General features: G+C 57.8%; 2 protein-coding genes across 2 annotated transcripts in view; both read right to left on the reverse strand.

Moving 5' to 3' along the window:
• Positions 1 to 3066: 3066 nt before the first annotated feature.
• On the reverse strand, positions 3067 to 9215 carry KLK9 (kallikrein related peptidase 9). The gene is made up of 5 exons (XM_006144670.1): positions 9173 to 9215; positions 8899 to 9055; positions 6031 to 6296; positions 4195 to 4331; positions 3067 to 3769 (listed from the first exon to the last, which is right to left on the reverse strand). The coding sequence occupies exons 1-5, from the start codon at positions 9213 to 9215 to the stop codon at positions 3617 to 3619; spliced, it is 756 nt and encodes a 251-aa protein (XP_006144732.1). The 3' UTR covers positions 3067 to 3616.
• A 6988-nt stretch (positions 9216 to 16203) lies between these two features.
• Positions 16204 to 19347, reverse strand: part of KLK10 (kallikrein related peptidase 10) — a 5941-nt gene continuing 2797 nt past the window's right edge. Inside the window, exons 3-6 of the mRNA XM_027770363.1 lie at positions 18288 to 18471; positions 17626 to 17900; positions 17146 to 17279; positions 16204 to 16783 (exon numbers count right to left, since the gene is read on the reverse strand). Of these exons, the coding sequence (XP_027626164.1) occupies positions 16631 to 16783; positions 17146 to 17279; positions 17626 to 17900; positions 18288 to 18471 (746 nt within the window). The 3' untranslated portion in view covers positions 16204 to 16630. The remainder of the gene's footprint in view (positions 16784 to 17145; positions 17280 to 17625; positions 17901 to 18287; positions 18472 to 19347) is intronic.

Consider the following 19347-nt stretch of genomic DNA (forward strand, 5'->3'; position numbering starts at 1 on the left):
CCCCCACATCCAGGCCCCCCCCCCGCCTCCCTGCGCCCGCGGCCGGCGGCCCGGCGCCGCTGCAGGACCAGCTCGGACCTGCTGCCGCGCGATCGCGCCTCTGCCCGCCTCCGCCCCCGCGCATGCGACTTCACGCGGAAGCCGGGCACCCGCACTCGGCGCTGGCGCGCACCGACACCCTCGGCGACCACATGCAGAGCTCACGCCCTGGGCCCCCGCACCCCAGCGCAGCCCACGTCCCCGCGCGCGCCTCCGCATCCCCCCGTGCACACGTACCCCATGCACTCGGGCACTCCCCCAGGCCCCAGCACCACGGCCGCCCTCGTCGCCTCCCTCACCTGCCCAGGCTGCCCACAGCAAGAGCTGGAACGTCCAGGCCGAGGCTGCGCCAGGTGGGGGGCGTCCCATGGTAGGTCTGGGACAGGCAGAGGGGGATGGGCAGGAAGTAGGAGCCTGAAACCCCCGCGCCGGCTTTGGGGGCTGCGGAGAGATTCTGGGTGCCGTAGGACGACGGAGTTAGGGATCCAGGAGGACGGATTCTTGGGTCCGAGGAGAACGGGACAGGGGCTCCAAATTCCCCAATCTGAGTGGAGAGAAGGTGCGGGCGAAAATGGATTTCTACCTCCCGAGAGACGATGGAGTTGGGGTTCTGGACTTGGGGTCTGCGGGGACAGGGAGCGGAGCTGTCACTTCTCGGTCCTGGGAGGAGAGAGCTGAGGTCTGAGTCTCAGGGAGAGCGTCTGGGGCGGAGGGCCTGGGGTGGAGCGGGAGGGTCCCTGGGCCTGCCTGTGTCTGACACCGCTGCCTCACCTTCCAGAATCCGGGGGCGGGGCCGCCTACTGATGCTGACCCCGCGGAGAGGCCCAGCGCGCAGCTCTGCGTGCCCGCGGCCCAGCTCTGGAGCTTTAGAGCCGGGAGTGCCCGCCTCCTGCCCCGCCCTCGCCAGCACCGGGGAGCAAGTGGGAACTGGAGCCCTGGGTGTGAGCGAGGAGGGCCAGGCCGAGGGAGGAGGCTGCAATCTGGGACTCCGCAGGCCAGGGAGAGGAGGGGCTCAGGAGTGCGACCTCCAGGTCTGAAACGGGACAGTCTGCGGGCTGGACTCCTGGGTCTGAGGGAGGAGGGGCTGTGGCTGGGCCCTGGGGCTGGGAGAGCAGAGGCTGGGGCCGGACTCCCAGGTCTGGGGAGGCGCTGAGGTCGGGCTCCTGGATCTCAGAGAGAAGGTCCCTTGTGTCCAGATCCGGCCAGGGAGGTGGCGCTGGACCTAGGCTCTTGGGTCTGAGGAAGGTGGAGCTGAGGCCCAAACCCCTGGGCTTGAAGAGGAGAGGAGCCACATTTTTTTTTCCTTCAAATAATTATTTATTAAATTATTTATTTTCGGAGAGATTTTTGCTATAAGATGCATGCACTTGCCAGAGAGACAGAGACAGAAAGTGAGAAATCATCCCCTAGAGGTGATGCCTACACCACAATCCCTTCTCCTCCATGCTCCTCTTGGGATTTGGGGCACGTATGCATACGTGCCTGGCATGAGTTTTAAACCGCCAGATCTGGGACTCCATCCATGGTCAACTATGTGGGAATCCAGTGATGTAACCATTATACCATTTGCTGGTCTCCCTATTTATTAGTATTATTATTATAATTTGGAGAGGTTTTTGCTTTAGGGTGCGTGCACTCACTAGAAAGACAGAGACAGAGAGACAGAAAGCGAGAAATCACCCCCCCCACACACACACCGGGGAATGGCCATGCTGCAATCCCTTCTCCTCCATTCTCCTCTCAGGATCCTGGGCACGCACGCACATGCACCTGGCGTGAGTTTAAGCCACAGGGTCTGGGACTCAAACAGCAGTCGACTACGTGGGAGTCCAGCGACGTAGCTATTGTACCAACTGCTGGTCCCTATTACTATTATTTTTTAAAATTTGGTATGGGGATCCAGCAGGTGGTGTGGTGGTTAAAGATGCTGGAATCCCACATGACTGACTGCAGTTTGAGTCTCAGACTTGGCAGCTTGCTTTCTCACTTTCTGTCTCTTTCTCTGGTCAAATTTTTTTAAAAATCAAATAATAATAATAATAATAATACACAAAATTTAAAACCAAATTTAGTATGGGGGGCTGGCAGGTGGTGTGATGGTTAAAGGGGTTGGGCTCCCACATGGCCAACCACAGTTCAAATCCCAAGCCTGGTAGCCCAAAAATCACATCAGGAGCATGCATGTGGAGGATCAAACTGGAAAATAATAATAATAAATAAAGTTAAATAAAATAACTCTAATAAACAATTTTGGTACAGACTATATACACTCACCGAAGAGAAAGAGAGGGAGAGAGAGGGAAAGTGAGAAAGCAAGCCGCCAGGTCTGGGACTCAAACTGGAGACGACTATATGGGAGTCCAGCGCCTTAAGTACGCCACCTGCTGTCCCCTGGGAAGCAGAATTCTTTTTTTTTTTTTTTTAATAGAGATTTAAAAAATAGGGCTCTAAGGGTCACAGGCAGAGAGACCAAAAGTAAGAATTCAGTTCTCCCCTGATTTCAGGTACACACAAACATACACCCAACGTGAGTCTAAAAGCCACTGGGTATGGGACTTGAACCCACAACTGACTACGTGGTAGCCCAGCAATGTAACCACTACACCACCTGCTAATAATCCCTAGGGAGGCAGAATTCTTAGCTCCCTTTGGAAGGAGGGACTTGTGACCTGATTCGTGTGAAGAGGGGTTGCCTCCTGTGTCCCGGTAAGGGACAAAGACGAGTCTGCGCGGTTCCGACTGCTGAGGGCGGACCGGCTCCGCCCGCTGCCCCCAAGCGGGCAGGGATCCGGGAAGGCAGGTTTGGGAGGAGCGGCGACCTGGTTTCCCCTTCCCCTGGAGGCAGCGAGAGCAGCCCAAGCTGAACCCAGGAGCCTTGCGGCAATAGGGCTGCTGGAGTCAGGCTTCAGACAGGACTGAGGAGGGGCTCCAGGGAGAACTGCCACTCGGTGGTTCCCTCATCTGCCTTTGCCGCCCTCCCGTGCCCCCCTCACTCGGCAGCTCAAGCAGACGCATGGCGACGTTCCTGACTTTATTTGTAAAAGCACGCATTGGCTATGAGGGAATCGAGATCCTCCCCCGACATTCTCAGTCGGGTCGGCGCCAAGATTCAAACCCAGAACACGCCCAGGGCGGGGCCACAAGGGGCGGAGCCCCGACGCTGATTATGCCCTTACGTGGGCGGGGCTTCCCGGCCCGGACCACACGGTGGCGGGTCCTCTGGCGGAGGAGGCGGGCTCCAGAGTGCAGTGGGGAAGTCCCATTGGGCAAAGTTCAGAGGGGCGGGGTCATTTGGTGGGAGGCGTTCCTGGGGGCGGAGCCACATGCTGCGCAGTTCCAGGGGCGGTGTGGGTTCTCGGTGACGTCGTAGAGACGGAACCCGCAGCGGAGTCCATACTCCGTCCGGAGGGGGCATGGCTGTGTCGCGGTGGACCCGCGCGGAGGCGGAGCCTGAATGTCCAGAGCGTTGTCTCCCGGGCAGCTGGAGGTCAAGGGCTTAAATCCTACAGGCGCGGGCCCTGCGGAAACTCCCTACCCGGCGCCTACCCTCCTTCTTTAGTCGTTCAAGGCGGAGAACTTAGTTTTCCTCCATGACGTTTTGGATCCAGTTCGTGTAGTGGCATACGCTGGTGTAGACCGCAGGTTGCCGGGGTCTGGAGCAGGGCTCGCCGCCCCCAGACACTATACCAGCCAAAATCCCGTCGCAGACCAAGGGTCCCCCAGAGTCGCCCTGAGCGCAGAAGACCGGGAGAAACTGTTAGGCTGCTGTATACGCGACAGTTCCACCGCCCACGTCCTTTTCAGGGAGGCCCCAGCTTCAGCTCAGCACCCAGGGGCCCAGGTTCTCCAGCCTCCCCTCCCTCAGACCCGGGAGTAAAGCTCAGAGAGTCCACTTCCCCGGGACCTGGAGTTCTGGGTCCTAACACTCATCTTTCCCAGGACTCACACTATGAACCCCAGCTCCCTGCACCTTTAGATCCAGGAGTCTGGACCCCAGCCTCGGTCTTTAGGCTCCAGTCCAGGCCCTGACCCGTTCTCTCCCAGGAATCACATGGGCCAGGCGCCTCTCCCCATTGATCTAGGAAGTCTGGGGCCCCAGCCCACTGCTCCTCAAAGATGCTGGAACTGCCTCCTCCTCCTCAGACGGAGTCTCACCTGGCAGGAGCCCCGGCCCCCCTCCCACAGGCCGGCGCAGATCATGTTGTCCGAGATGTGGCCAGGGTATGCCCGGTGGCAGAGTTTGTTCTCCAGGACGCTGACGTTGGCACACTGCAGCGTGACCGGGTACTGCGCTGTTGGGCAGAGGACCGCAGGGTCAGCAGCTGTCCTGCTCGCACTCGGCAGCACCCGCTCCTGGGGCCCTCCCAGGCTTCCCAAGGACGACTGCAAGAGCACGTCACAACCCTCTCAAAGAAAGCGACCAGCGACAGTGACAGAAGAGGAGCAGCTGGATCTGAGGAGGGGCTGTGGGCCAAAGGCAGAGAGAAAGATGCAGAGAGACAAGAGATGAGAAGAGAAAGACAGATTGTGGGAGGAGGTTAGACCTTGTAAGGGCAAAGCGATCCTCAGAGGAGTCAATGAAGAAATGGGGGGAAAGGTGGGGCCAGCAGATGGTGTGGAGGTTAAGGTGCTGGATCCCACATGGCTGGCTGTGTGGTTCGAATCCCAGACCCAGGGTTATAAAACACAGCAAGCGCGTGTGCCTGAAATTCCGAGAAGAGAATGGAGGAGAGGGTGCTGTGGCTTATGTAAACTCCTCCAGATTTTGGATATTGGCAGCCACAAATTCAGGCTGCTTTTTCCCAAGACATTGAAAACGAAGGCTGACATGGGAAGCCCGCTGTGGCAAGAGGTTGCTGGTCCGTGACTCCGAGAAGCGCAGGCTTCCTGTGGGTCCTAAGATGCACGTTCCTCCACATGGAAATGTCTCTGACATGGTGCGCTTTCTGGTAAGCGGTGTCACACCACCAATGGGACTTTTTTTTTTCCTTTCTATTTTTAGTGGTTCATAAAATAATGACGTATCTCAAAAATTACAGCAGCTTTAACCTGATGAAATATATTGAGAAAGAGAGAGAGCAACACCCGAGAGTCGCAGATGCGGATATACTGAACAGATGCACATCTATAGGAGGGGACTTCAGAAAGCTTATGGAGGGCCAGCCAGTGGAGTGGCAGTTAAGGTGGTCAGGTCCCACAGAACAGACTGCACAGTTCAAGTTCCGGACCCAGTGACTCGAAAACCACACCAGCGTGTGTGTGTGTGTGTGTGTGTGTGTGTGCCCAAAATACTGTGAGGAGGCAACCAGCAGTTAGTGTAATGGCTATGTCGCTGGACTCCCACGTAGTCGACTGCGGTTCGTGTCCCGGACCCGGTGGCTTAAAACTCACGCCGGGCGCGTGTGTGTGCATGCCCAAGATCCCGAGAGGAGAATGGAGGAGAAGGGATTGCAGCGTGACCATCCCCCCTGGGGGGTGATTTCTTGCTTTCTGTCTCTGTCTCTCTCTCTCTGTCTGGCAAGCGCACGCGCCCTACAGTGAAAATCTCTCCAAAAAAAAAATCCTGTGAGGAGAATGGAGGAAGAGACTGTGGAGTGGCCATCCCCACTGGGGAGGTGGTTCCTCCTTTTCCCTCTCCCTGTCTCTCTATCTCTCTCTCTATGTGCCCTGTAGCAAAATTTAAAAAAAATAATTAAGTAAAGTATAAATATCTTTTTTTAAAAAAAAGCTTGTGGAAAACAGAATTAATCCATGCATAGTTTTTCCATGATACACATTTTCCCATAAACTTTTTAAAGATCCTCTCGTATAATGTATGGATGCAAGAGAGGGAGAGAGAGACAGCAATAGAGAGAAAGATAGTGACAGAGAGAGAGAGAGAGAGAGAGAGAGAGAGAGGGAGGCGAAGGCCTGAAAAGGCAGAGACGGAGGGGCAGGAGAGGCCAGGCCCAGGCTGACAGGTGAGGGTGTGCCGTGGGCAAGGCTGTGTACCCTTGGGGCTGGACACGGCCCCCCAGCCAGAGATGAGGCACTGGGTGCCTGGGGAGACGCAGCTGTCACTGATGTTGAGCGGCTGCACTGCGGGACCCAGACGCGCCCTCCTGGGCAGGCGGACCAGCATGATGTCATCGTTGTGGTCGTTGGCGCTCAGGTCGTTGTTGAACCCAGGGTGGGGGAAGAACTCCGTGGCCCGGAACAGCTGCTCGGGACCCTCCCATCGCCAGAGGTGGTGCTCACCCAGGCGGACCCACAGGTACCTGCTGGGACAGGCCTCCAGGTCATGCGGGGCAGGGGGTGGTCCTTCCGGTGCCCGCTCTCTTCTTCCTGCCCACCAGGGGCTATATGCCCTCTCAGGGCGGCCCTGGGCACTGGGTGATTTACGCCTCTGCCCCGCTCTGGCTTTCTGTCTGCTCTGGCTCGAACCTCTCCTGGCCCCGTGGGGAATGAGCCGGCTTCCTTCCTGCCCCACCTGCAACCTCGGTGGTGACCTGGGCTCCCCGGAACCCTGTGGGCATGTGGGGGCCCCACCTAACACACAACAACAGCCCCGCCCACTGCCCCCGCAGCTCTGATGGCTTCTGTGGGAGTAGCTTTGTGTGTCTGGCAGGGGTGCGTGTGTGCGTGTGCGTGTGGAGGATGGGCTATGAACGACCCCCAAGTTCAGGGTCCTAGGTGGCCTTGGGCTTCTTCCATCCTGTCCCTTAACCTTCATGCCTCTCCTCCTGAGGTCTAACCTGAGCCCTCTCGCTGCAGTCCTAGCCCTGACAGCGGAAGCCCTCGGGGTCCGCACGGCCGTCCCCTAGCTTCTGGACTCTGTGACTGAGAATTCAGAATGTGGGGAGTAGGAGGCATCATTTCTGCCCTGTCCCTGTCACCTCAGTGTCCTGGCTGTGGGCCTGGGGAGCCAAGCCCAGTCCCTACCACCACTGCATCCCTTCTGCTTGGTCTGGGGGGCCAGATCTCAACACCATTCTCCCAGGTCTGAGTTAGAGGGCCGTGAGGCAATGCATGATGGGAAATGTCCCAGGGCATCCCGGACCGACATCTGTGAGTCCTTCCTCGAGGGGAGAACGCCGGAGCAGCTGGTCAGGCCCCTTTCAGAGGAACGCAAAGGCGATCACCACATGAGCAGAGGCTAGGCTTCTGCTAGAGTTCCTGGAGTCTAAGGTTCTAAAATTCTCCCATGGTTCTGGAGTTCAGTGAGACTCAGGTTCTAGACTTCTATGAACCCGAGATTCTGTTAGTCTAGGTCTCTCTGGATTGACAAGTCTAGGATTCCTAAATTACCGCATGGAACCTAAGACGTGGGCCAGCCAGTGGTGCGGTGGTTAAGGCGGCTGGATAGCACATGGCCGACTGCACGGATCAAATCGCACACCCGGCAGCTTGATAAACATGGGTGAGTGTGCGTGTGTGCCCCCAAACCCCAGGAGAAACAGAAGGAAGTGCGGCCCGACCAGCCCCACGAGGGGTGCCTTCTCACTTGCCCCCTCTCTCTCACTCTCTCTCTCTCTCCCCAGCGAGCACACATGCCCTCTAGCAAACTGTTAGGCTGCCAGGAAAGTCACGATGTATTTTTCTATGTTTTTTTTTTAATGCAAAAATGTGTCATGACTTTCCTGACAACCCAGTAAAACAAACAAACCCAAAACAAGACTTAGAGGGCCTTGAACTCTAATACTGGGGGCGACGAGACTAGAGTTTCATCATTGTGGAGGTCTGCACATCTACCGTTTTAGCAATCTGAGAGTCAGGATTCAGATAGTTTAAGGCTGTAGAACCCCCTGGATTCAGGTTTCAGATGTAAGCACCTGGAATGTTAGCGCTCTGGGCCATTACATTCCGGAGAGTCTAGACAGCACGCCACGGGCTTCTAGGGGGTTCTGCACTCGAGATCCGTTCTGGGACTGTTTCTGTTTCCAATAAACCCAGCGCCCTGAATCTTAGCTCCTAGGGCCGAGGCAGCCGGAGGACAGCTGGTCAGACAGACGTGTGCCGCGTGTGCGAGCACGTGCCGGCGTCCGCTCACACGGCAGAGGCCTGCCACTCGCAGCTGCTGAAAATAGGCCCCATGGTGACATAATGGCATCTCGAGCCTGTCAGGCTAAATCTTTTATTTCAATTTTGTTCCTTTCTGCTTTTCTTTCTCTCTCTCTTTGATTCTTTTTCTTTTTCCTCTCTCTCTCTGCCTCCCTCCTCTCCTTCTTTTCTCTCTCTTTCTCTCTGAGAAATTTTTTTTTCTCTTTTTTTTTTTTGCTACGGAGCACATGTACTCGCTGGAGAGAGATAGAAAAACAGAACGCAAGAAATCACTCCCTAAGAGGATGGCCACACTGCAATCCCTTCTCCTCCATTCTCCTCTCGGGATCTTGGGCACGCACGCACACACGCCTGGCGTGAGTTTAAGCCACCAGGTCCAAGACTTGAACCGTGGTCGACTACGTGGGAGTCCAGCGACATAACCCCTATGCCTCTGCTGGCCCTCTTTTTACTTCCTTAATGTGTCCACTGGAAACCTTCAACCTACCAGGAGACCGGCCTTTGTCCGCACCGGGCACCGCTGACCTCGGCTGCTCAGTCCCATGGTCTCTGAATGAGCCTACCATTGTGAACCACCGCGGCTACCATGGAGTCTCACAGACCCGCGATTTTAGGGTTCTACAATTCTCGGCTCCTCTGGGTCAGAGTCTAGAATTCCAGAGCCTGTGTTTCAAATCTTAGGTCTTTCAGGACCCTAGTTCCAGAGTCCGGGAGACCCCCTTGGTCCTTCCGAAGGTGGGGCTGCCGGAACTGAGGGCGCCAGCTCTCCACCTCCCGCTGCCCTTGCCCTCTCCAGCCCTCCAACACGAGGTCACTCACGGCTTGCGGCAGTGGGCAGCTGTGAGCAGCCAGAGGTCACTGATCAGGGTGGCCCCACAGAAGGGCCGGGTGAAGCGGAAGAGGCCAGCCTGCCACGGCTGCGAGTTGGGGCGACATTCCTCAGCCCCGATGGCACGGGTGTCTGCCCAGCTGTGTCCTGGGTGAAGATGGGGGACAGGGGTCAGTGACAAGCAGGCTGGGAGGGCCAGAGAGAGGATGCAGAGAAGCCGAGAGGGAGGGGCAGGAGCCTGGGTGGACAGAGCAGGAGCCTCACCTGCCAGGAGACAGAGGAGAGTGCAGACGGATGGCAGCTTCATGACCTCCGGAGCCCTCGTCCTGGCACCCGCGCTCAGGGCCAGGCTTCTTTATGGTAAGCCATGCTGTGGCCTTCCTCCTTCCCGGGGCCGCCCTGTGATTAATCCGGTTGGGAAACGTCCCGAGGGAGGGGGAAGCCCTGGGCTGACAGAGGCCCTGGGAGGGGAGGTGGATGCAGGGGACCCTTGTCAGGATGGGCCAGAGCTCAGCTAGACACGGAGGGGAGGGCACGGCTGCCAGAGCCTGCTCTGGGGTCTTCAGAGTGAGGAGTCGCCATTCCCCATGGCCTTGGGTGGTGGGATCTGGGTACAGACTCTCGTGTGACCTCTCAGGGTTGTGGGATCTTGGAGTGGAAGCAAATCTCGTGTGTGTGCATGTGTGCGTGCATGTATGTGCATACGTGTGTTTTAGTTTGCTCACCAGAGAGAGACAGAGACAGTGAGAGGGAAAGTGAGAAATCACCCCCCAGGGGGATGGCCACGCTGCAATCTCTTCTCCACTCTCGGATTTGGGCCATGCACACACACGTGCCCAGTGTTGCTTTCCTCAAGCCACCAGGCCGGGGACGCGGACTGTGCAGTCGGCCATGTGGGATCCAGCCGCCCTAACCACCATGCCACCTAGCTGGCTGGAAGTTCCCTTTGCATGAAGCAGTGGCCAGGGCAGGCTGGGGGGCAGGCAGGAGGAACAGCCAGAGCACAGGCTTAGGGCAGAGCGAGGGCTCAGAGGGAGGCAGTCGGGCACCCGGGTGCGCCAGGGCCGGGGAGGAGGAAGGGCAGACAGGGAGGGAGAGGCACAGGAGGGGGAGGAGTGGGAGGAGTGGAGGAGGGGCGGAGGGAGGATGGAGAGGAGCCCAGGTAGAGGCAGAGATGCACACAGAGCTGCGGAGGGCAGGGCCAGGGCAGGTGGCAACACCCCGCCAGCCTTCCCTGCCCTGGGGACTTGGGCCCTCCCCACAAAGGCCCTCGAGAAGGTTGGGAAACCTGCATTAACCCACTCCTGCCATAACTTGTTCCTGTCTTCACCACCCCACCCCCAGGAACCCGGGTCTAACCAAGCACCCCGCCCTCTCTCAATAAAACTTGATGTTTGCCAAATCGCGAGAGCATTTGCCACGTCTTTTTTTCTACCCATCACCCCCAACCCTTGCCCTCTACTTTCTGTCCCATCATTCCATCCCCACCCCCCATCTCTCCTTGTCAACGGGTACTCAGCCCCTGGAGTCAGGCCCGGGTCTGACTCATCTGTGTCCCAAGCGTCACCCAGCTCTGGGCTGGGCTCCTAGGCAACCTCCGGAGATGGTAACGAAATGAGTGAATGTCTTTCTCCACATCCTTGTTTTCCTAGTAAACTCCTCTTCATCCTTCAAGACCCAGCCTAAATGCTCCCTCCTCTGGGAAGCACTCTCTGATTTCTCCAGGCAGAGTCAGCCCTTTCCTCCTGTAGACGGCTCACGCCCCGTCCACTTTCAGCGTTCCACAGGCTGTGTCCAGCTGGGTCTGGCTCCCCTCGAGTGCTCCCTCACGGTGGTGGCGCCGTTTGGAGGACCCACTGGAACCGAATCATCTGTGCTCATGTGTGTCTCAACACCGTCCGTGATAAGCCACCAGGCCTCCCTCGGTGGCTCAACCTGTTCATCTGCAGTAATGACCAGGGTTTCTGGGGATTAAGGGGGTCACCACCCACGGGGCTCTTGCGTGGCGAGCTCTCAGTAGCTACTGCATTTCTTTCCTTTTAGGTTTTGGCCATAGGCTGTGTGCACTGGCCGGAGACTGGGAAAGTGAGAGATCACTCCCCAGGGGTATGGCCACACCGCAATCACAATCCCTTTTCCAGTCTTCTTCTGGGATTTTGGGCATGCATGCACTAGCACCCGGTGTGAGTTTCAAACCGCCAGATCTGGGATGAGAACCACAGCTGGCCACGTGGGAATCCAGCACCGGAACCACCACGCCACCTGGTGACCCCAACCGGAGTGTTTTTATGCTTTTCCTGCAGAACCCGCTCTGCCTTCTCTATGGCACGTGTGGCTGGGACTGCCCGTCTCACTCCCTCTCAGACGGTGCTGGGGACCAGGAACCAGGAACTCACTACGTGGGGTCTTCCAAAAGCTCATGGAGAATATGAGGAAAAATGCACGCGTGGGGCCCGGTGGGCGGCCCAGTGTGAGGCGCTGGACTCCCCATGGCGGACCACGGCTCAAGGCCTGGACCCAGCGGCTTGCTTTCTCACTTTACCTTTCTCTTTCGCTGTCTCTCTCTGGTCAAATGAAAAAATAATAGTAACAATCATAAATAAAATAACTAAATCATTTTTAAAAAAAGAAAAACCTATGCATAAAGTTTGAAATTTTTTTTTAGGTTTTTGCCATAGGGCGCACGTGCTTAGCAGAGGGACAGAGACGGGGGAAGTGAGAAATCGTTCCCTGGGGAGATGGCCAGGCTGCAATCCCTTCTCCATTCTCCTCTCGGGACTTTGAGCACGCACGCACGTGTCCGCTGACTTTTTCAAGGTGAAGGGCGCTGTCGGCCGTGAGTGGTCCAGTCACGGTAACGTCTGTGCCACCTGCTGGCCCCCCTTTGAAGAACCCTTCTTTTTCCCTTCAGTTTTCTGCTATAGAGCGTGAGTGCTTGCTGAGAGACTTGCGGGAGGGATGAGGGGAGAATGGGAAATCACCCCCAGGGCCATGTTCACTCCGCAATCCCTTCTGCACTCTCAGGGTTTGGGTACGCACACACATGTGCCTGGTGTGTTTTCCAAATTGCACGGGCAGCTGTGTGGGACCCAGCTGCCTGAGCTCCATGCCACCAACCAGCCCCCATTTTATTTTAAAATTGTCAGAGGGCATGTGCACTCGCCAGAGACAGGGAGGGAGAGAGAGCGAGCGAGAGAGGAAGCGCTCCCAGTGGGCGTGGTCCCGCCGCAGCCCCTTCTCCTGTTCTCCCTCCTGTCAGGATTTGTGGCATGCACTCACATGTGCCCGGCACCGGCAGGGCTAACCCTGAGGCCATGGCACCAGTCCAAAGGGCATCTTAAAAGTACCTGTGTTGGGACCAGCAGGTGGCTAGTGGTTAAGGTGCTGGACTGTTACATGGCCCATTGTGGTTCAAGTCCCGGACATGGTGGCTTGAGAATCATGCCAGGCACATGTGCGTGTGAGCGCCAAGTTGCAGCAGGAGCATGGCGGAGAAGGAAATGTGACGTGGCCAGTCCCCGGGGGTGACTTCTCGCTTCCACCGTCTCTCTCTGGCAAGCATGTGCACCCTATGCAAAAACCTTGAAACAACAACAAAAGCACCTGTATCAACTCTTTTCTTTTCTTTTCTTTCTTTCTTTCTTTCTTTCTTTCTTTCTTTCTTTCTTTCTTTCTTTCTTTCTTTCTTTCTTTCTTTCTTTCCTTCTTTCCTTCCTTCTTTTTCTTTCTTTCTTTCTTTCTTTCTTTCTTTCTTTCTTTCTTTCTTTCTTTCTTTCTTTTTTTTTTGAGAGGTTTTCACTATAGAGTGCATGCGCTCCCCAGACAGAGAGAGACAGAGAGACAGAAAGTGAGAAATCACCCCCCCAGGGGGGATGGCCACACCGCAACCCCTTCTCCTCCATTCTCTCGGGATCTTGGGCAGGCACGCACACGCACCTGGCGTGAGTTTTAAGCCACTGGGCCCAGGACTCAAACCGCGGTCAACTACGTGGGAGTCCAGTGACATAGCCATTAGGCTAACTGCTGGTCCCATGCACTGTCTTCTCTGTGACTGGTGTTAGGTAAGCATTTCATGTGTATTATCTCACTTAATTCTCACAACGATCGAACCAAACAAGCATGTCAGTGACACAGAAGAAAACACTGGGTTAGAAAGAACATTCGGGGCTGGCAGGTGGCATGGTGGTTAAGGGCGCTGGACATTCACATGGTCGACTGGGGATCGAGTCCTGGACCTGGCGGCTTGCTTTCTCACTTTCCCTCTTTCTCTCACTCTGTCTCTCTCTGGTCAAATTCACATGCATACATACATACAAGTAAATAGTTACATAAAATAATTCTAAAAAAAAAGAGCACTCGAGGAGAGCCAGCAGGGTATAGTGGTTAAAGTGCTGGACTCCATGGCTGACCAGTTTGAATCCTGGATCTGGTGGCTTAAAAGTCATACTGGGGACCAGCAGGTAGCATGGGCAGGTAGTATGGTGGTTAAGATGCTGGACTCCCACATGGCCGACTAGAGTTCAAGTCCCAGACCTGGTGGCTTGCTTTCTCACTTTATTTTTTTTGAGAGGCTTGTGCTATAGGGCGCGTGCGCTCGCCAGAGAGACAGAGACAGAGAGATAGAAAGCGAGAAATCACCCCCCAGGGGGGATGACCACGCTGCAATCCCTTCTCCTCCATTCTCCTCTCAGGATCTTGGGCACGCACACACACATGCCTGGCATGAGTTTAAGCCACCGGGTCCAGGACTCGAACCGCGGTTGACTACATGGGAGTCCAGCGTCATAGCCATTACGCCAACTGTTGGTCGCCTCACTTTCTTGGTCTCTCTCTCTTGGCTTCTCTCTCTCTGGTGAGTATATGTGCCTCATAGTAAACTTAAAAATAATGATAAATACAATTAAATAAATTAGTTTTTAAAAATTTAAAAAAGAATTATGCTGGGAGTGTGCGCCTGCCCCAAATCCCAGGGAAATGGAGACAGAACTGTGGCATGGTCATCCCCCGGGGATGATGGCTCACTCCCTCTCTCTCTCTCTCTCCCTATAGCACACGTGCTCTATGGCCAAGACCTGAAAAGGGAAGAAAGCGCATTCGGTGATGTGCTCCCGGCCACTCGGCAGCTGGTGATGCAGCTCCTCCTCACAGCCCAGCACGGTCCCTCGTGGAGACACCTCCCCCGGCCCACTCCGCGGTGTGCCCGCACCTGCTCCCAGGACCGTGCGGGGCAGCTCCTGCTCCTTCTTCGTTTTTTTTGTTTTTTTGTTTTTTTTTTTTTTTGAGAGGTTTTTGCTATAGGGCATGTGTGCTCATCAGAGACAGAGACAGAGACAGAAAGTGAGAAATCACCCCCAGGGGGATGGCCACACCACAATCCCTTCTCCTCCATTCTCCTCTTGGGATCTTGGGCACGCATGCACTCGTGCCCGGCATGAGTTTTAAGCCACCAGGTCTGAGACTTGAACCGCAGCCGACTCTGAGAGTCCAGCGACATAGCCACTATGCCATGTACTGGTTCCCCCTTGTTCCTTCAACAACATGTTGAGCAGCTTCCGTGCTCTGGCCCTCAGCAGGCTCACAGGGGATGCATAGCGGAGGCCGGCCCTTGCAGACTGTGGTGGGCAGGGACATAGACCACATGGAGCAGAGATGAGCTCATCCCAGCTGTAGCACGTGCTGCAAAATAAATCCTTGGGGGCCAGCAGCTGGTGTGGTGCTTAAGGGCACTGGACTCCCACATGGATGACCATGGTTCGAGTCCCAGACCTGGCGGCATGCTTTCTCTCTCTTGCTCTGTCTCTCTCTAGTCAAATTAAAAATAAATAAATAAATAAAGTTAAAATAATTATTAAAAAAGGAAAGAAAGAAATCCTCAGAACAATGAGACTGACCACTCAAAGGGGACCCTTATAGACAGGGCAATCCAGGAAGGCCTCCTTGAGGAGGTGCTCTCTGGAGACCTGAATGACAGGAATGCAATGCTGTCCCCCTGGCCTGACTAGCAGCTCCTTGAGGGTGAGCCAGGTCTGATTCATCATTTCTGGGGCCTGACGCAGGACGTGGCTCAATAAACATTGCCGTGACTAGAGGAGCAGGCGAACCTCCTTGTAAGGTGCCGAGTTTCTGTGTCCCCACCTACTTTACTTCTGACCCTTGGGTGACAAAACAGCTGACACGCCTGACCGATCCTTCCCGAGTGTGCTCCTGGGGACACAGTGCGGGAGTAACCAATGGCGGGAGGCCCACCAGCCCCCGTGCTCAGACCTCACACACCCACCCTCTGTGGGCTCGGCGGGGCAGGGACCGTACTGTGGTCACCGCTGTGTCCACAGCACCCAGCAGTGGGTGTGGCATAGGGCTGGGGCTCCTGGACTGTTTTTTTTTTTTTTTTGAGAGGTTTTTGCTATAGGGCGCGTGCACTCGCCAGATAGAGAGAGACAGAGAGATAGAAAGCGAGAAATCACCCCCCAGGGGGGATGGCCACGCCGCAATCCCTTCCCCTCCATTCTCCTCTCGGGATCTTGGGCACGCACGCACACGCACTCGGCGTGAGTTTAAGCCACCGGGTCTGAGACTCGAACCGCGGTCGACTACGTGGGAGTCCAGCGACATAGCCATTACGCTAACTGCTGGTCCCATGGACTGGTGTTTGAAAGGGGAACCATGGCTACCCGCGTTACCGAAACCCGGCGTGTGCAGGGTGCCGCTCTGAGGCCCGGCTGCCGGGTATTTCTGTGACACTGTGCGGTCACGTAACACACGTGGCCACCCCAAGCAGGCTCCTGGCTGGCCTAACTCGGCTTGCTGTAGGCCACTGCAGGCTGTTCCAAGTATGAGGTTCGGAGCGCCGACCTCTTTCTGGGTGGCGGGAGCCTGAGTCTGCCCCTGTCCCCTGGGAATATTCACAGGGAGACAATTTCAGGCAGAAGAAATCCTTCCCTCCCCCCAGTTTTCAGGACAAAATAATCTAAGCCAGTGAGTCACAGGCCAAGGCTGGGCCGTGGGATTTCAGGGAAGTCCCCGGCCTTCAGCCCCCGCCTGCCCTCGGGCGCAGCCTAAGGTCCCTGGAAGTCCAGGCCCCCATGAGGGCAGATGACACAGTGCTTAGCTCCCGGGACAGGAGGAACTGGTACTGGGTGGACCCAGAGTGGGTGACAAAGGAAGGGGAAAGGAAGTGGCTGGAGGATGGGGGGGAAGGTGGTCCCGCCATCACTCCTAGGGCTGAGGGGCCAGGACTGTGCCCTTCTGCCTCCCACACGTCGTCACACACGCTTTCACCGGGACAGTGAGGTCACAACAGGGAGATTTAGTCAGGGCTCACACCGCGTTCGTGCTCACAGGAAGGCTTTACGGGAAAATCACACGCGCGGTGCGTAACAGTCCCCTCACAAAACAGCCTCGCCCTATTCTAGCCAAGGCTCAGAGAGGCTGCTTGGCTCGGCCCTGGTCACACGGCAGGGAGAGGTCGACAAGCCAGGTGGGCGACTGACATGTGTCAGAGGCTGTGACCGCCAGCTTCCTCCCTTCCTGGGCAGTGCTGCGTGGCCAGTCTCTGCACTTGGGCTTCAGCATGGCAGGGCAGAGGACGGAGTGGGCAGAGGGCCGAGGGCCGAGGGCCGAGGCGGGTGGGTGGCAGCAGCTCCAGCGGTGCAGGGGAGAGTGGGGAAGGGAGGGCAAGAGCCGGAGCAAGGGCACAGGTGTGATGGGGCCTGGGCGCCCGGGTCAGTTGGAGCGCATGGTTCTCTCGATCCAGGGCGAGTACTTGCAGATCTGGTTGAAGACAGGCGGGCGCTGGGTAGAGCCGCAGGGGTAGTCGCCCCATGAAAGGATGCCCTGCAGGGTCTCGCCACAGACCAGGGGGCCGCCCGAGTCACTCTGGGGCAGGAGGAAAAGGAGGTCAAATGTGTCGCCAGCACTTCACCCCAGTACTCGGTCACTCTGCGGCCTGGGCAGTGATGGGAAGTGAGGCCTGGGGTGAGACGAGGTGGGGTGGGCTGGAGCTGGACTCGGGGCTCCGGGGTTGGAGGGGTGAGAAGGGCCCTGTGTTCAGGTGAGGGATGAGGTGGATCTGGAGGTGACCTGAGAGGGAGCAGCCTTGAGGGGAGGGTGGAGGCCCTGCTGGGAGGGGGCGGGGCAGGGGTGGGGAGTGGGATTGCAGACAGGGGAAGGGTCTTCTCTTTCCCCATAACCTCCCGGCCCTCTCTCATGTATCAGAGTCCCTCCCAGCCAGACCCTACCTGGCACGGGTCCTGGCCCTGGTCCAGCCCAGCACAGATCATGTTGTGGGTGATCACGCCGGGGTAGAAGGCCTCGCACTCTTTAGAGCCCAGGACGGTGACTCGGGAGCAAGCCAGGCCCTTGTTGTACTTCACTGATGGGGGACGCAGAGAGCTCTCTGAGTCCAGCCCAGTCCTCGGACGAATCCAAGGCTGTTCCTGTCTTAGCCCGGTCCCCCCACCCCATCCACCACTCAGACGCAGCTCCTCCTCCCTCAGACGTGTGAGTGTGTGTGTGTGTGTGTGTGTGCGTGTGTGTGCAGCCCACGTCCCTCCTCCCCACACATGTGTGTGTCCCCCCTCCTTCCTCCCCGTGTGTGTGTGTGTGTGCGTGTGTGTGCAGCCCACGTCCCTCCTCCCCACACGTGTGTGTGTGTGTGTGTGTGTGCAGCCCACGTCCCTCCTCCCTGAACGTCAGGCCCCACCGTCCCCAGCTCTTGCCTCTCCGGGCGGCCGTCGTGCCCCAGCCAGCCACCTGGCACTGGTCTCCAGGCTGGGCACAGTGGTAGGGCAGCCGCAGGGTCTGGACCTTGGGCCCGAGCACAGCAGGCCTGGCCAGCTTCAGCATCATGAGGTCGTGCTCATCGGTCCGCCTGGGCAGGACAGGGCCTGAGCCGGGGTGGTACTTGGGGTGGACGACAGCCTGGGTGGTCTGGCGGAGCTGTTCGCCCTGGAGGAGCAGCAGGTGGTCGTCACCAACTCTGGCCCACAGTGACCTGGGGAGGGAGGAGCCAGTTGGAGGCCGCCCCCTAGGGAGCTGCGCTCCAGCCCCCGGGAAGAAGGGCTCTCCTGGGGTCTGCGGGAACTGAAGGCTGGGGCGTCTGTCCACACTAGGCCCTGACCTCTGCCTGTGGCCTACTGCTACTTGTTTGCAAATGAAACCCGGGGAGAACTGGCTGGACAGGCGCCCGGCTCAGAAATGCTGAGAAGGCCCATGCCGCCCCCTGGCGGCTGCAGCACAAGCCTCGCCTTTTCTCCTCCAGGAAGCCCTCACAACTGACCCTTCTCGAGCTGGGAGTGGTGCAGGTGCCCCAGCCCTTCCCGCCCCTCCCCGGGGGATGCCGCCACAGCCCCTTCGCTGCGCCCGGTAGGAGCTGCCCTACTTCTTGGTCCTGCAGTGCGCGGCCGTGAGCACCCAGCTCTGGTCCACCAGGACGCCGGCGCAGCGGAACGAGAGGCCTTCGAAGAGGGAGACCTGCCAGGGCTGCGAGCCGCGCGCGCACGGGGCGCCAGAGGCCGTGGGGTTCGAGGCCGTGTAGTTTCTGGGGAGCAGCGCCGCCTCCGTGGCTGGAGAAAGGAAAGAGAGGAAGGATCAGAGCAGGCAGGGCAAGGGCTGCAAGCAGGTGCACGCAGGGGCCTGGAACCGGGCTGAGGGGAGCGCAGCTGGGCGGGAGGGGAGAATTGGGGGAGCCTGCGTGAACTGGAGGAAGCGGGAAGAGAAGAGGGACGTGAAAGTGGAAGGAGATGGTGACAGGTGTAGTAGGGCAGGGAAACAGAACGGGGGTGTCTGGACAGCTGGAGGTGGACTCGGCGGGCGGAGAACCGAGCCGGGCCGAGCTCCGCGGGGCGGCAAGGGCGGAGCTATAAGGGGAGGGGCCCGAGCTCCGCGGGGGATTAGGGGCGGAGCTATAAGGGGAGGGGCCCGAGCTCAGCGGGGGATTGGGAGCGGGGCTATAAGAGGGGGGCCACGCCTCCGGGCGCTCTGCGGGCGATTAGGGGCGGGGCTATAAGGGCGGCGTCCGAGGCGGCCCGGGGCGGCCCGGGGCTAAGGGGCAGCGACTGCTCGCCAGCGGGTTGCGAGGGGCTGGGAGAGAGCGGAAGGCGGGGAAGGGGCGGCATTAATAAAATGGTGCTGAAAAGAGGGCGAAAGTAAAAAGCGGTAAAGCAAGACTCGAGAAAACTGTCTTGAAGAGGAAGCAGCGCGGGGACGGAGTGGATAGGAGCAAGCGGAGGGGAACGAGCCGGGGTAGCGGCCCTGGCGGCCAGAAGGGGCTGGGGACCGAGCCCCGGGAAGCGGGTGGAACAGGGCTCCCAAGCAGACGAATGCGCGGGAGGGCTGTCGGCAATGCACGCACTCTGCGTCCCCAGTCGGCTCCTCCCGCCGCCCCGCGTCCCCCGCCTCACCCCAGAGTTGTGCCATCAGCAGCGGGCGGAGCGACGTTC

This window comes from Tupaia chinensis, unplaced genomic scaffold (assembly GCF_000334495.1).
Source record: "Tupaia chinensis unplaced genomic scaffold, TupChi_1.0 Scaffold000129_1, whole genome shotgun sequence".
NCBI classification, from domain to species: Eukaryota; Metazoa; Chordata; class Mammalia; order Scandentia; family Tupaiidae; genus Tupaia; species Tupaia belangeri.

Coding starts and splice junctions, on each gene's coding strand:
- KLK9 (XM_006144670.1), bottom strand. CDS start 9,215: ATGAAGCTGCCATCCGTCTGCACTCTCCTCTGTCTCCTGGCAG. Junction 9,056..9,172: donor TCTCCTCTGTCTCCTGGCAG/GTGAGGCTCCTG, acceptor ATCTTCACCCAG/GACACAGCTGGGCAGACACC. Junction 3,770..4,194: donor GGGGCCGGGGCTCCTGCCAG/GTGAGACTCCGT, acceptor TTCTGCGCTCAG/GGCGACTCTGGGGGACCCTT.